Source organism: Lepidochelys kempii, chromosome 8 (assembly GCF_965140265.1).
Source record: "Lepidochelys kempii isolate rLepKem1 chromosome 8, rLepKem1.hap2, whole genome shotgun sequence".
NCBI lineage: Eukaryota > Metazoa > Chordata > Testudines > Cheloniidae > Lepidochelys > Lepidochelys kempii.
Window position 1 is genome coordinate 6,498,092 of NC_133263.1, and position 15,725 is coordinate 6,513,816.

The following is a 15,725-nucleotide window of genomic DNA, read 5'->3' on the forward strand; positions in this document are numbered from 1 at the left end:
GTGGACATGCTTTTAACCCCCTGAGGAATGGCAGCGTGGCAGACCATCTAGGAACCTTTTCCAGATCTGGTGTGTGTGACCAGGGGGCTCTGTCCCCAGCAGCGAGGCTGTTCAAGGAGCCCCACAGAAACATTGCCTGGCAGAGTATTAGATGAGGAGCAGAGTTGGGTTGGGTGGCAAGGACCTTCCCAGCCCAGTCAGCTTGTGGAGGGAACGGATGGCTCCGTTCCCTTTGGTGGGAGCTGCATGAGGACACCCGAGGGTAGAATTTGGCCTAATGCAGGAGCAGAAAGACTTTCATCCCGTTTGTGCTGCTGACTCCCAGTTCTCAGCTCTGTCTCTTTGCCTGGCGTGTGAGGTGGTGAAGCCTAGTCTGGCTCTCAGGCAGCATGACGTGAGGATGGTATTTATACAAGCAACAGCACCTCTTCTTTGGGGCTTCTTTGGCTATTTTCTTCCCTGGGGGCCAGTATCTGGACACTGCTGGCTTTGCATCCACACACAGACCCCCAACTGCTTTCTAATCCCACTATCTGCTTTGCCTTTGGCTTGCTGGTTAGCACGCCTTCTCCTCTGTTTCTTCTCCTGTCCTGGCCCAGTGGGCTTCTGGATTTAATCTAAAACCTCTTAACATTTCTGCAGCTGAGAGGAACCGTGCGCCCGGCTTCAGACTTCAATGCTGATGGTGATGGAAAGGTGCTGAGGAAGGCAATGAAGGGACTTGGTAAGTAGGACACTGTGGGCACTGGTGGAAGGTGGGAGGCCCTGTCTCCTCTGTCTTCTGGGGAAATGTTCCACTCCCTAGTGGATTCTAGAGCAGAAAACCCATGAAGGACTGAGGCTATCTGAATAAAGATCTAGAAACCTAATTCTGCAGATCGACTGGAATGAAGAACTGTCTGCATTAGGCTCAGGCCACTGGAGTTGGAGCTGCGTAGAGTGGAAAGCTTGTAGTGAAGGATTTACTCAGAGAATTTGGCCCATTTTCCATATCGCTGATTGTCCCTCAACAGACGGACTTTGTTTTGCATGTTTTCTGCAAACATATTTCAGCCTAAAAGGCATCTGCAAACTCTTCACACCAGGGAGTATGCCTTCAAGCGTTAGAGATTTGCACGTGTGTGACGGATCACGAAAGTCATGTGATTTTTTTATGTGCCCCCCCCCCGCCCCTACCACCACCACCATTGAATGGCCTAACTTTTAGAAGCTCCTACACCCAACATGAATTTTATTTAGTTAGGGAACAAACTCTGATTCCTGAGTAGACAATTCTGGGCCATGGGCTCCAAATCCACTTCCCATGAACACCTGGGTTCCTGCACTTTGCTTGTGCACATCTTTGTGGAAAGGAAACAACAGGAAGAGATGAGCACCTGGGTGACTGAGATGTTTGTGGATAGTTGCTCTCAATTCACCCAGCTCTGGTCTACAAGTAGGAAGGAGAGGGGCTGTTTGGGGTGGCCCAGGAGAGGTGTCAGAGGATGTGATGAAATGTGATCAAAGGGAAATTTAGACTAAATATCAGGACATGTCCTGCCAGTGGGATCTTCTGGAGTGTGCTTCTCTCTCTGGACAGCTAAAGCCCATCTCTTAGGTCATTGAAAATTAGACTGGAGAACATACAGTAGGGAACAACCCCTTCACTGGCAGGCTGATAAACTAATCAGGCCCTTTGGTGTCTACATTGAGGAAAGTGTCTGGGATACCTGACACTGGTTCAACTGACTGTGGCTCTCAGAGTTAGCAGTATAGACACTTCGACTCTGGCTGGAGCCTGGCGTCTGAAACCCAGCAAGGGGGGAGGGTCTCACAGCCCAGACTCCAACCCAGGTCTGTACGTCTGCTCTCCTATTTGTAGCCTTACGAGCCTGAGCCATAATGCCATGGCTGACACACTGTGGGTCAGGAGGAAGCAGGGTTAATGTCAACCTAACAGTTAGCTGTAGCCTCACCTTTCTCCTCGTAGGGGAGAATCCCAGAATCGTAGCTACCCGAGCTAGAAAAGACCCATTAGACTTTCAGTGGGATTTAGGCACCTAAGTCACTTTTGAAAATGGGACTTGTCCTTGTCTAGACACTTGAAAATTCTCCCCCCGCGTGCTCGTTTGTTTTGCTGGCAGAAGGTGCCGTTGCCAGCTTTGCTCAGCTCTCTGGTCAGGTTCTCCCCCGTGGCTGGCAGATGCTGCACAAGTACCTCTGGGGAGTGCTGCCGATTTGGGGTGATCGTGTGACACCACTGCCTTGGATGTCATGAGCATAGTGTCCCAGCCATTCCAGACTGACTCTGAATACCAGGCCTGTTGTTAGAAACGGCCTTAGGGTGGGGAAGGCCTCTGCTCCAAGCCCCTCGCATTCCTGCTGAGAAGGGTCTAGATAGCAGGGCTCCCAGACCCCTAGAAACCCAACTTCCCACCTCACAGGCCTTGTGGCAGCAAACACATCTCAGGAGCTTGGACTTTGCTGAGTGGCCCTGTCTAGAGCCTGGACTGGCTCAGTCTGTGCCTGCCTGTCCTCCAGGCCCATCCCTTTAGTGCGAGGTCCCCTGGTCTTCACATGGGCTGGTTTCTGTGTCATTGCAGGCACTGACGAAGGTGCCATCATCGATGTGGTCACACAGAGGAGCAACGCCCAGAGACAGGAGATCTTGAGAACCTACAAGTCTCACTTTGGCAGGGTAATGACGCTGGCTCCTTTCCCCTACCACTTCCTGCCGCCTTCCCTTCCTTTCTGCTCTTTCCCTTCCATCTGGTTGCTCATTTTCACCTTCTCTTTCCCCACTACTGTCTCCTCTGTCTCCCCCAGGTCTGACAAAACTGTGAAGGGTGGGGGAAAGACTCAGATAGAGTTCAGCATCTTTGTATCTATCCCTTTCCTGTGAGAGAAATCCCAGCCAGGAAGGAGTTGGGTCTTTAGTGGAAAGCCCTTCTGTCCGTTCTCCCCAAATAACCCTATCATTAAGGGCCATATTTTCAAAATGACCCCAATTTTTGGATGCCTCAAGTTTTGAGTGTCCAACTTTAGACAACTTGGGGTTTGATCTTCCAAGAACTGAGCTCATGCCTGTGAAATGGGGTCTCCTGTGGGGCATCCCAGAACGGAGGCACTCATAATGAGAGGAGACACTTGAGAATTTGGGCCTAAATATACTATTTCCATGTCTCCATAGTAGGTGCACTTCACACTCATTGATGGACTTTCTCGTCATGCCACCCAAAGTGCGGAAGTATTTAGTCCCTTTTTACAGATGGGGCACTGAGGCACAGGGTAGCCTAAGTATTTGCCCATGGTATTTCTTCTTTGCTCCCCTCTCTTATTCCTGCGTTCTGCACCTTTCCCCTTGCTGGCCAGCAGGGAGCACTGAAGACTAGGGGATAGCTGTGACTTCCTCCATCACTAGCTGTTCTGAGCTGTGACTGGTGAGGAAGACAGAGTTAAACATCTTGACATCCATCCCCTTTGCAGGATCTGATGGCCGATCTGAAATCAGAGCTGTCGGGAAGCTTGGCCAAGCTGATCCTTGGACTGATGATGACTCCGGCACAGTTTGATGCCAAGCAGCTGAAGAAGGCCATGGAGGTAAATTGTTCGGTCGAAAAATTCTCCACAGCTGTGTCTGAAAGTCAGACATGGTGCTCCCGCTGCACTCTAGCCAGGCTTCCAGAGCTGCATGGCCAATGCACGGGAGCAATGCCATAGGGTGGCATCTTTCATCCAGTTGGCGACTTCCGTTTGCTTCTCCTGTTGCAACAAACTAACAGGGAGAGAGGCAGGGGATGGGCCCAGACCCAAAGCAGAAATAATCAGAATACCTAGCTGTCATACAGCTCTTGTCATCAGTAGATCTCAAAGCACTTTACAAAAGGGGGTCAATATCATGACAGGTGGGGAAAATGAGTCATGGGGAGGTGAAGTCACTTGCCCATGGTTATTCAGCAGGCCAGGGGCAGAGCTGGGAATAGGACACAGGTTCACTGAGGGCCCGTGCAATGCTCTACCCACGGGGCCATGCCAGCAGGAGTTTGGGATAGGAGCTATAATGGGAGGGAGAGCAAAATGTGACAACCTGGGACAGCACCATTTGTCAGTGAAGAGAGAGAGCAGCAGCCCTGGGTCAGATGCAGCTCAGAGACTTGCTGTGGATCCCCTGTGTCGTAAATATCCCCACCCCAACAAGAAAACATGATGACGATAGAGAACCTATCATCCTACCATCTCCAGAGCCTGCTGCAGCTCTCAGCATTTGGAACAGCAGAGCTTCCCTTTAAAAACTGAATGGGCACCTGTAGGATTTTCAGGGCAAAAGGGATTTTTCTTGCCTTCTTGAATCCTGAGAGCTCTTCAAGGACCAGTGGATCACTGAATGCCTAACTGCAATGAGAGAATCCCCTGATAACTATGGGGGAGAGGAACCAAGCCAGCAATCCAAGGAGAATAGTTTCTGTTTGCTGTGCTGTGAATTAGTCATGACTTGCCTTGAGGTCCATAAACACAGCGTTAGGTGTCACTGTCTTGGGGGGTTCTCCAGACTCCACAAATACAGAGGAAATAAACAGAAATGAGGACATAGCAGCAGGGTATTTACCCTGGAGTTACCATGTGCTTATGGATTTTGTCTCGTCAAACAAAGCATTGCTGTGATTAAAGAGATCTTCCTTATTGTGTGACTGAGATGATGTGGAAATGCCCAGCCTGGAGGGTTTTCATCCTAACTTCACCAGCAACATCCCTCTGGAAGGCAGTTCCCATCCTGCAGTGTGCTGTGCGTTGCTAACGTAGGGACGTGCTGTTCTCTTCCCTTTGTGCTTCCAGGGGGTTGGCACCGATGAGAACATTCTCATTGAAATTTTGGCCACTCGGAACAATCGGGAGATCCAGGCTATTAACGAGGCATATAAAGCAGGTAAGGAAGCTGGAGGAGAGATCTTAGAGAAATGCCGGGGGGAATCTGCATGGGCAGTGAGCCTGGGGAGAAGAGGGCTACATTTCAGCGTTATTGAAAGTGAGGGACTCAAGACCGATGCTGCCCAAGCTCCCCCCAGCACAGCTCTGCCGGGGTAAGTGGTCTATGAACCACTGCTGCTCCAGGCTTGGGTTCCTCACACAGCTGTATGAAGGCCTGAAGCCTTCTAGGCATGGCCAGCATCTCCCACATGGCCCTTGCCTCCATTCAGGAGCAATAGAAATGTATGAGGTGCTTGGCACAAGTCCTGGATTTCCTGCACCTCCATCCTCGGCAAACGGGATCCATGCCTGCCTACCCAGGCTCTTGTCTTAGTGCCCATCACCATCGCTTCTCCCTGAGCGTCTGTCATGAGAAAACAGGAGAGCCCAGGATCCAATTCCAAGCCCCTCCCCTTCTCTCCCAAACACCCGCTGCCCTGGACCAGGCAGCTCCATCCGTAGTAACTAGCAGTACATGCCCGTCCTGGAGCCTCGCCATGACCCAGTTACATGACTCATGTCCTACCCTTGCCTCTCCTCGCCCACTCTTCCTCCATCTGGCCCTTTCGTTATGGAATCTGTGGAACAAAGGGCTTGTCCTTTTCCATGTGGGATCCAGGTGAAGGCTTTTCAGCCAGCCTCCAATTCCGAGCACCCACTGTTCCGTGTCCAAAACTGTGCCTGGAAAAGCTATTGTGCGTCCATTTTATGTGTGCAAATAAGGCAGCTGGATACACAGGCCGTAGGTGCAAAGGACTGCTCTCACCTGCCCTGTTCCAGCCCCGGGGCCCGTGTGGCAAGCATGATTAGCTGCCTGAGCAAAAACGGATGCGTAAGCGGAAGGCGGGGACTGATTCTTTGAGGTGGAATGCACATTTATATTGTGTTTGTTTTTGCACTCCTTCCTCCTCAGCATATCACAAATCTCTGGAGGATGCGCTGAGCTCTGACACATCAGGACACTTCAAGAGGATTCTTGTCTCCCTGGCTCTGGTAGGGTCACTTTTTGTCCAGTGTGCTTTGTTTATGGGACTCTCGTTTTCCAATCTAACCCCTCGCAAAACTCCAGTTTCCTCATAGCCCCCCTTCTCCCCAACAGTTAACAGGGATGTGGTTGTGTTTCTTCAGGTAGAATCTAAGACAGCTTGCAGAACTGAGGAATACACCAGGATGCCTTGGTGTATGCCCTTTGGTTGGCTGTACCCATTCAAATCTTTCACTTCTAGCTCCTGTGGCTTATAGGAAAGCAACATGCCAAATGGTCACGCTCTAGGGCACGTTTTTTAGAGTGGGGAACGGAGCTATAAATCCAGACAAAAATGTCTCTAGAGTCCCTGGGCCAGATCCTCAGCTGGTGTCAATTGGTGTAGCTCTACTAAAGCCAACCTCCTGCTCTAGGTCCATGATGCTGTGGTGATTGACCCCAGCTGCGGATCTGGCCCCATCTTGTCTCTATTTCTGAGATGGTAACTGAGTGCTGGACAGGAAATGCTCAGGGCTCTCAGGCAGCCTGTCCTTAGCAAACAGGACTTGGTGATGCTCTATCCCAGCTGGTCAAGGAGTGTTGGAGGAAACGTCCTCTGTGCCCACATGCTGGGGTGGGACCGGAGATCTGACTGTGGATGGTCCTGGAGTCTTTGTGCCCCAGTTAAACTCCTGATAAATATACTGTCACTGCAGAGAACAGGGAAGATCTGGCGAGCCCGGTGACTTAAAGGGACATTGCCACGCAGATGGTACCGTGGACTCTGGTCCTCTAATTCAATACGGAACAGGCAGCAGCAGCGCTGGCTTCCCAGCCCCATCCATGTGTGTCAGGTGTCTTCTGGAGAGACTCCTGGCAGTGGTGAAAAGGGAGTACAGGCCCCAGGGTGCCCATTAGTGCTAAGTGCGTGGCCTTTGGGATGTAGACTCGCGTGCATTAGGAACCAGGCAGAGGTCACCAGACAGTTGTCAGCAAGCCAAGGCTTTTGCCACCAACCACGTGAAAGACTCTCTCTGCCACTGCTAGTAGCCTCAGCCGTCCAATATTGTTTGGGTGGGCAGCCGAGACAAGGACCCTTCCTACTCTGGGCAGACATTTCTTCCAAGATCCTTTCTCCATCACTGTCATGTTTAAACACAGGGCAACCGTGACGAAGGAGGAGAAGACCTCACACGAGCTCATGAAGATGCCAAGGTGAGAACTGCACCGGCAGGCATGCACACATGCTCACAGACGTGGGTGTGGGAGTGGGTGTTATTTATCAACCTCTCCTTTGCTCCTTGGATCTGAGAATGCTCTGTTTCTGTTAGGTTCCCTGCACCCAGCGCTGAGGTGAAGGGCCTTCAAAGAGTTTGCGTTGCTTAGTAGCTCTTCTTTTCCTAACCTAAAGGAAAAATCTCAATGAAATTTTCCATGAGAATTGTCTAGCTGGGGCTTGCAGAAATCACATCGTACTGCTAGGAGAACTGGGAGGAGTTGTGGGGGCGGGGCTTCCTTTTAGAATTTAAATCAATCATTTTATTAGTTAATAAGAGGTAGAGTTAGTGAGCTGGTTGGTGTCCAAGGCCCTGAATGAAGAGCTGTAACGTGTGCCAGTCTGCCCAGAGGTCCCTGTGGCATTGACTCAGATAGACTGTTCAGACCATTCCTGAAGGATTTCCTTCCTGGGTTCCACAGCAGCTCCACGCTGGTTAGTGCAATTGCTGGCTCTTTCCCTGTTTGTCTCCTGCCTTCGCTTTGCTCCTTCCGCCTGCCTTGAACGACACCAGCCGCTGCACTTGGAAAGCCAACAAAGCCAAAATGTTCAAACTGGGAGCCTAACATCCGGCACCTAAACAAGGAGCCTGGTCTTCTGAGGTGCTCCAATGGGAGCTGTGAGAGCTTAGCACCTCTGAAAATCAAGCCACAGCTTCAGGTGTCCAACGTCAGGCCCCCGTGTTTGAAAAGACTGGCCTTCATGACTCAGATGTTCCCATGCGTAAACCCACAAGAAAAATGCCCAGTGAAGCAAAACCGTTTCTGGGACAAAACTGTATGTTTGGGTAAAACTGCCACCCTCGATTTCTGCAAGCCCTAGTTCTAATATCCTGGAGCCGTTGCTGTGGCCAGAGCTCTGTAAACATACGTGACGGCTACAAACCATGACAGAAGACAAGGCCCCTCTCCTGAGAAGTTCCCAGTCTGGCACCCTGGATTGTAAATGTTCTTATCAAAGGAAACATCTCCTTACCTCCACCACCACCACTTGGCTGTTCAGAAGCTAGTTGGCAAAATAGCCACCATTTTTCCGGGCCACACAAATAAAAGTCAGATCCCCCTGCGGGCACCACTGCTGCAGTTAGCTTAGGAAGGCTGTCCCACGGGGAGAAGCTCAGCGCTTTCGCTTTGCACAGGCTGGCACCAGTGGCTGCTGTGGTTTGATCTGTGGGAGTTACCGATCCCTTGCGTTCTGCTGGCAGTGACTCCAAATCTCAGAGTGGAAGGCAGCTGAAGCGGCTGGGCTGCACCTGGTTCCTAATCTGAATCAACCAGGAACTGCTGAATTCATGATTTTCAGCACCTAAACCAGCCCGGGCTTGCTTCAAAGGTCCCTGGTCCCCAGTGAGCATGGCACGAGTGCCCTGTTGGTTCGTCACCTGGACCCAGTCACGGTTAGCCTGGTGGGGGTCAAGCGTGGAGACCCCTTGGCACAGCTCTGCCCTCCACAGAGCACACACTTCAACTCCCCGTGACAAGAATCATCTCCCTTCTCCCCCACCCCCTGCACTGCACCAGCTGGAGCGCCAAAGCCTGTTTAAGAATCTCACTGGCCTGAACTATCTGAGGTGGCTTCCAAGGGCTGCGTGAAGAGTCTGCTGCTGCAATGCCTGTGGACACGGCTGCTCCGTGTAGGGCGACCCGATTTTATAGAGAGAGTCCCGATATTTGGGGCTTTGTCCTATATAGGCGCCTATTACCCCCCACCCCCTGTTCCGATTTTTCACACTTGCTGTCTGGTCACCCTAGCTCTGTGGCCCCGCCATGTGCTGCTCTCTGTGCTTGAAGCATGGTGACATGTGCCTTTCATTAGCATGGCTGGCGCTGTTCTCCTGGAGGACGTTGTTAGCATTGCTACCAGCAGAGTGGGGGCTAACATCACAACTGCATGCCTGTCCTGTGCGGTGCTTCACTCGGACCTGCTGCTGATTGTCCCGGAGAAAGAGAGAGGCAGCGATCGGTGGCTAAAATGACCTATGCTGAGCAGATGAACTCCAAATCCCAGGCCCCCATTCAGGCCATTCCAGCCAAACTACTCCCCATGGCTCAGCCCTGGAGGAATGCACGGGAATAATCTCCCATTTCGTCAGATAGCAAGACCAATGCCCTCCCCGCCCACGTGGGCTCAGAGAGGGCAGAGTAGGTTTTCAAGGCTGGCAGAAGAGAACAAGCATCGCCATGTATTTTTGTGGGCCACGGTGTGTGTGGAACATCTTCTCCCTCTCACTGCACCAAGCAAACCCCCTGACCTCCTCCCAGTTCCTGTGGCTTGGCCTTGCATCACCCAGCTCCTCTCTGGCATGTGCACAGGTGGCCTGTCACGTCCTCATTCCTCCCCCTCTCCGGGTATGTCCACACTGCAGTCACGGGGTGTGATTGCAGCTCACGTAGACATACCTGAACTAGCTTTAATCCAGCCAGCTCAGGTACCAGAGCAGTGAAGTGGCAGCAGCCTCACGCTTAGCCCTGTAATTACCCTGGGTTGGGCAGCCTGTGCTGAAGCGCGCACCACCGCCTTCACTGCTGCTGAAGCCGAGCCAGTGAGATTAAAGCTGTAATCACCCCCTGGGACTGCAGCCCAGACATTGTCTTAGCCTGCAAGCTCTTCAGAGCAGGGGCCTTGTCTTCCAGTGTGTTTGCAAAACTCGGGGTGCTTTGTTGGTGCTCTCTGAATAATAATGATGGGCAAGGATGGTGTCCCTAGCCTCTGTTTGCCAGAAGCTGGGAATGGGCGACAGGGGATGAATCACTTGATGATTCCCTGTTCTGTTCATTCCCTCTGGGGCACCTGGCACTGGCCACTGTCAGAAGACAGGATACTGGGCTAGATGGACCTTTGGTCTGACCCAGTAGGGCCGTTCTTATGTTTTTATGCTCCATCACCCTGCTGGGAGATCACCACTCCCAACGGGATTTCCACTGTGCGCGCCATTCTCCTCTGCCCCACACGAGGGCCCTCTCTTTAAGGGGTTGTTAGCAGAGGAGGGGCAATGGAGTTTTCTATATTTTACCTAATGCACTTGTGAACAGCCTGATTGCCTGCCCTGGTGACCACTGGCATTTTCAGCAGCCAGGGAAGCAAAGGGAATGGCCAAGCCGCTCAGTGGCCAGAACGGTGGGTGCCTCCCCAGGCAAACACGAGTCCTCTTCTGCCACCCTTGCCTCCTTCTCTTTCAGTAGGGGGGAATGATCGGTGCCTCCCCCAGGAAAGGGGGTGTGCTGCACATCTCTGACCCTGTTGCCTTCCTCTTCCCCTCCCCTCTCTCTTTCTCTCTGCCAGGTGGTTGCTGAGAGCCTGGTGAGTGCCTGCCCTTTTATTCTTTGACCCCCCATCTGCATGATTAACAGGATCCTACCTAGTTTGTTTGCAGTGCCGGAGGGGTAGGGGGCAGTGAAAGCCTGCCCGCTGCACAGCTGCAGGCTCCTCCTAGGGGTTCTCTGTGCAGGGAGCTCTCCATCTCGTTCCCATGGACCAAATCCTGACTCTTGTCTTTGTCAGAGCTCTCCCTCGACGCCAGCTGGGGAATTTTGCAGGAGTGCAGGCTCCAGGCCTGAGCCCATGTACGCATTGTCCTGGGGGAGCAGCCTAGGCAGTGGTCCAACTCCTCAATTTCTCACACACACCCCCTCCCAGAAAGTCCCAGGGGAACCCAAGTGACAAGACTGATGATGGGTGTCTGGGAAATGTGAGTAATGGCAGAGTCCCGGGGCAGTCCCAAGTCACTTCAGAGGGAGCAGCACTGTGGGCCCAAGCAGGGGAGACATTTGCTGTGGGGAACAGGGGCAGTTCCCCCCACACCTTGGTTTATTCACACAAACTTTCCCCTCCCCTCCCGAACTCTTCTGAAATGATGCCCCCGGGCCCAGTTTAGTTGTACACCACGTAGCCCCATTGACTGCCATGGGGTTACTCCTGATTTACACTGGCCCAAGCTTTATATCTGCCCTCCCAGCAATCTACAGAGGCGTCTGCAGACTCCAGACAGACCGACAAGCCTCTCCGTGCCCAACGGGGCCCCATGGGATGTGCTCTGGGACCACCACCTTAGAGCCTGGCCAGGCCTCAAGGTGCACTTGGGAGCTTGAATGGAAGCTGCTTACACAGGGTCCACACTAAGTGGGAAGGTCCTGCACTAGGGGGAGGAGAAGGGAGATCGGATCCTTTCCAGCCTAGACGTGGAACAGCTGGGAGCCAGTCCTGTTCCCTTTGAAGTCAAGGGCAAAACTTCCCCGGATTGCAGTAGCTTAGGCTCAGACCCCGCCGAGGGAGCGGGTCTCAGGAGCACGGGGGAAGTGGCGCCAGCATTTTTGCCGCACAGAGGAGGCCATTTGGCTCTCAAAATGGCGCACCCAACATGCGTGCGAGGTCACGCCAGTGGGGCTGTTCTGACTGTGTACAGCCCAGTCAGGACCACAGCACTGCTCAGGAGTGACCGCTGCTCACTGATGACTTGAGACTTGCAGGCCTGCACGGTTTTAGAGCGGGTTAACTATTGGTATTTGCAGTGTGACTTTCTACTGAAATAGTGAAATCGGTGCAATCCCGAGGGTGGGCACAGTCCTGGTGAGATAAAGGGGCTTCACTTCAGTATAGGCTATTCCCGTTCCCTATGGGAATAAAGCACCTTTGCACCAACACACACACACAGAGGTGTATCTCTTTAGCTACATGGGGTATCGTTCGCTACAGTGTTTGTGTGTGGGCAAGGCCTGAGTAAAACATAAGATCACAGAAATGTGGGTCTGGAAGGGACCTCAGGACGTCAAGTTCAGCCCCCTGGACCAGAATCAAACCAAGGGAGCCAAGTTGGTTGGGAAATAATTAACTTTCCCTGTCAAACATTTTCAACAAAAACAACAGGGGGGAATCCTTTGTGTTGCAATTTTTCAGATTTTCAGATTGTGGAAAACCACAATATTTCTGTGTCTGGGTTTTCCTGTTTTTCAGTGAAAACCCAACTATTTTCCAGAGAAATGGACTTTATTGTGTGAAAATCCCAAGTTTTGTCAAAGAAGCTGTTTTCCTTCTGAAAAGCTTTTTGGACATAAATTTTTCCACCAATTCTCTCAGGAAGAAAGGGTGTACAGCATGCCACCTCCTGCTCGCTGCCCTGTCTCCTCTCCTCCTTCACTCTTGCTTGGTTTTGCAGAAACTATCCGATGTTTCCAGCGGCGACTCCACATCCCTGGAAACCCGTTTCTTGAGCATTTTGTGCACCCGGAGTTACCCCCATCTCCGCAGAGGTAGGAGCACATTAATCCCCAGCATCTGGCCCCATGACTAGTCGTGAATTCTTCGATCTGACCTGTGGTGACCACATTGCGGCTTCCTGGAAGAGTGAGCTTTCGATGGCCTCGCCCATAGTGATGCAGCCCCTGATAAGAGGGTGGAAATTTTCCTTTCACCCGAGGGAAAGAGTGGCAGACCCTGCATCTCTGGGTCCTGGTTGCCAACTGCGCCTGCCTTAGGAAATACCCATGTGCTGTTTTGTAACCGTTCCTTCTGGCACCTACTTAGCCTTTCCTAACACAGACCAGAGGGCTTGATCTTCAGGTCCTAGGGGCATGTGGCTTGGGGCAGGATGCAAAGGAGGGGCTTAGGTGGCTTTGTGCCCTGCTCCCCTGCACCCCAATCTTGGGGTCAACTTGAGGCTGGTTTGGCCTGCAGCAGAACTTAGAGCAGCCTCAGGACTGGGGGGCTGGGACTTTGTATGCTCTGGCTTGTGACTTGCTCTCTTCTCCTTCGGTCCCTAGTGTTTCAAGAGTTCATTAAAATGACCAACCATGACGTGGCACACACCATCCGGAAGCACATGTCTGGAGACGTGAGGGATGCCTTCGTGGCCATAGGTCAGTTTCCCGCTGTGTGCTCAGTGGGTAAGGGGGGGCCAGGATTCTACTGTGTACACTGGCCCACTATGGGATGGTGCATGGCCCTGTGGGGCTCTCTGCCATTGCCCATGCAGGGGGTTCCTTTACTAGGTTACGCAAATCACAATCCACTTTAAGACCTGCAGTCCCATGTAACACACCTCTCTAGGGCTGGCTCTGGGGCGCCTCTTTTCTCCCTGAGTGTTCGGCTGGATCGGGGCCATAGTGAGTTCATGGTGCTGTACTATAGTCTCCAGTCCTGTGTTGATGAAGTCAAGGAGAGTTTTGCAAGTGACCACAGTGGGAACTGGGCAGGGCCCATTGTTAGGAAGGGATTGTATTATTTAAATATTGTCATGGTATCAGGAAAGCTGTCTTTTATTCTCTCTTGTTTTCTGTATGAAAGCCATAATCAAAATCATAATAGGGGCAAACAAAAGAAAATCGGGGATTGGTTCTGGTCCGTCTTCTCCATTCAGTGGAGATGAGGCAGCTGGATAATTCAGAGCCTGCTAATTGCCTGCCTGGATTTGGGCGGGGAGAGATCTTAGAGAGTGGCTTAAACTGTGAAGTTGGGATCTAGGGTGAAATTCTGACCCCACTGAAGTCAATGGGAGTTTTGCCATTGATTTCATTGGGATCAAGTTTTCCCCCTGCGTTCCTATCCCAGCCCCGCTAACATACAGGGAGGATGGTTGCTCCCTCTGAAATACCCAAGCAGAGAGCAAACAGCGCCCCCAAGGCAAAAGCTGTTAGAGGGGCTATACTGTGGGGACTGATTCCCCCATGCCAGCCCCCACTGGGGTATCCTGGAGACTTACTGCTATTGCTGGGGGTGTGGGGCAGGACTGGTTACTTGGTCCTCGGCACGGTTTCCAGACTGTCTCTCTCTGCTTGCAGTGCGGAGCGTCAAGGACAAGCCAGCTTTCTTTGCCGACAAGCTCTACGACTCCATGAAGGTGAACATAAACTCTCCGTTTGGGGTTCCCGTGGCAACTGGGCCCTCTTTGCACTTTGCAGCCTGGCTGGAGCCAGGGCGACCCTCTAGCAGTGGCTGGTATTTTCCGTTCCGTGGGTTCAGGTGAAGCATCCGCCTGGCTGCTCCAGGTGCAATGCCTCTGCCCCGCATTATGTCCGACGACAGTGTCGCTGCTACCATGCTTCCCTGGGCACGAAGATTTGGGAAACTCGTCTAATTTATCAGCTAGAGGAACGGAGGGAGGGGACCCCACCGTGCTCCCGCCCTGCCCGTTTTGCTTATTGTACTTTCTCCCCACGTTGCCAGGGCATTGGCACCGATGAGAGAACCCTCACCAGGATCATGGTGTCCAGGAGCGAGATCGATCTGCTGAACATCCGGCGTGTGTTCAAGGAGATGCATGAGAAGTCACTCCACCACATGATTGAGGTGAGGCGGAGGCGGGAACTTCCCTGTCACATTCCCACTGGGCGCTGTCCCTATCATTGACCAGGAGTGGGCCAGGCTTTAAAGATATGCCTCTTAGCTGGGCCTTTGCCCTTAAAGTTGACTGCAGGGGAATGTCCTGGCTCTTCTGAATCGCTGGCCATTAGTGTCACCATGGTGACTGCTGGGTGCTTTAGAAAGTCTGGCCCCCCACTGTTTCGGGGAGCCAGCTAGTCCATCTGCCAGGGGATCCAGGTTTGTGCCCTGCTGGATGGTAACCGGCACTTTGTCCATTCACGCTTTAAATGTACCAGGCAGGCAGTGAACATTGTGAGTGAAAATTTCTAAGGTACTTCTAAGAGGCTTGTCCCCATAATGTCTGGGCCCCAGCAGTATTGATCACTGCCTTCTGCTGGAGTTCAAAATGCTTCAAGGGCCAGATTGCACTCCCCTTATCGGGTTGATACAAGATTCTCCTCCCTCCCGGAGGGTGAGACTGATTTGCAGAGGCAGAGATCCCAGATGGATTCTGGCTTTTCATTTCTCTCTGGCGTTTGTTTCCTTATTGCAGAAGGACACCTCTGGCGATTACTGCAAAGCTCTGCTGGCCATTTGTGGAGGGGACGACTAAGCTGCCCCGGGAGCCCTGTGAAAGCCTGTCCCTGTGTCTGAGCCATCACGTTCACACAGCCTAGATGTCACTGTAGCTTTTAGGGGGCTTCAGAGGACGTTCAGTTCCACTTGGAAGAAGATTCACCTCGAAAAACGTACCGCAGAAGAGTGTAACATTGCAAGCAGTGCAGACCACCCAGGTGGTCAAGGGGTGGGGGGGAATTATTGTCTGAATTGGTGCAAGATGACTCGTGTCCAAATGTGTCACTAACCCAGGAAGTTACTGTGATATAAGAAACATTTTAAACCACAGAAATAAAACCTTAATGTTGCTGACCATGGAACGACTCCAGTTCGCTTGTTGCAAGACCTTCATGTGAGAGAAAGCCCATCTTCTCAGAATCTTGTGTAAGGCTGAGTGCCACCTAGTTCTGTCATCTGATCAAGTTGGCTGCTGCATGCTCTGCTACCTTCACTCCCATGGGTATTTTCTGTGGGAAATCTGTCTTTTTTCTTTCTGGTGGCGTGTGGAACGGAATACCCAGGGGAAATAGCGGGAACGGTACATGCAAAAACCATCCAGGGACTTCATGATTTAATTCCAAAATACAGAGCTGTCAGGAGTTCTCCAAGTGCTGTGTGACCCAGAGT

The 15,725-nt window shown here is 52.1% G+C and overlaps 1 protein-coding gene across 4 annotated transcripts in view; it reads left to right on the forward strand.

Annotated features, from left to right (window-relative positions):
• The window catches only part of ANXA6 (annexin A6), a 37,862-nt gene extending 22,444 nt beyond the window's left edge, over nt 1-15,418 (forward strand). For 2 of the 4 annotated variants that reach the window (XM_073355308.1, XM_073355309.1), the window contains exons 15-26: nt 643-724; nt 2,583-2,677; nt 3,466-3,579; nt 4,813-4,903; nt 5,858-5,937; nt 7,070-7,123; nt 10,467-10,484; nt 12,337-12,430; nt 12,941-13,036; nt 13,958-14,016; nt 14,343-14,465; nt 15,034-15,418. In XM_073355308.1, the coding sequence (XP_073211409.1) occupies nt 643-724; nt 2,583-2,677; nt 3,466-3,579; nt 4,813-4,903; nt 5,858-5,937; nt 7,070-7,123; nt 10,467-10,484; nt 12,337-12,430; nt 12,941-13,036; nt 13,958-14,016; nt 14,343-14,465; nt 15,034-15,093 (966 nt within the window). In that variant the 3' untranslated portion in view covers nt 15,094-15,418. Of the gene's footprint in view, nt 1-642; nt 726-2,582; nt 2,678-3,465; nt 3,580-4,812; nt 4,904-5,857; nt 5,938-7,069; nt 7,124-10,466; nt 10,485-12,336; nt 12,431-12,940; nt 13,037-13,957; nt 14,017-14,342; nt 14,466-15,033 lie in introns of those variants that run through there. The other 2 variants (XM_073355310.1, XM_073355311.1) reach the window with 2 other exon arrangements.
• The last annotated feature ends 307 nt before the right edge of the window (nt 15,419-15,725 follow it).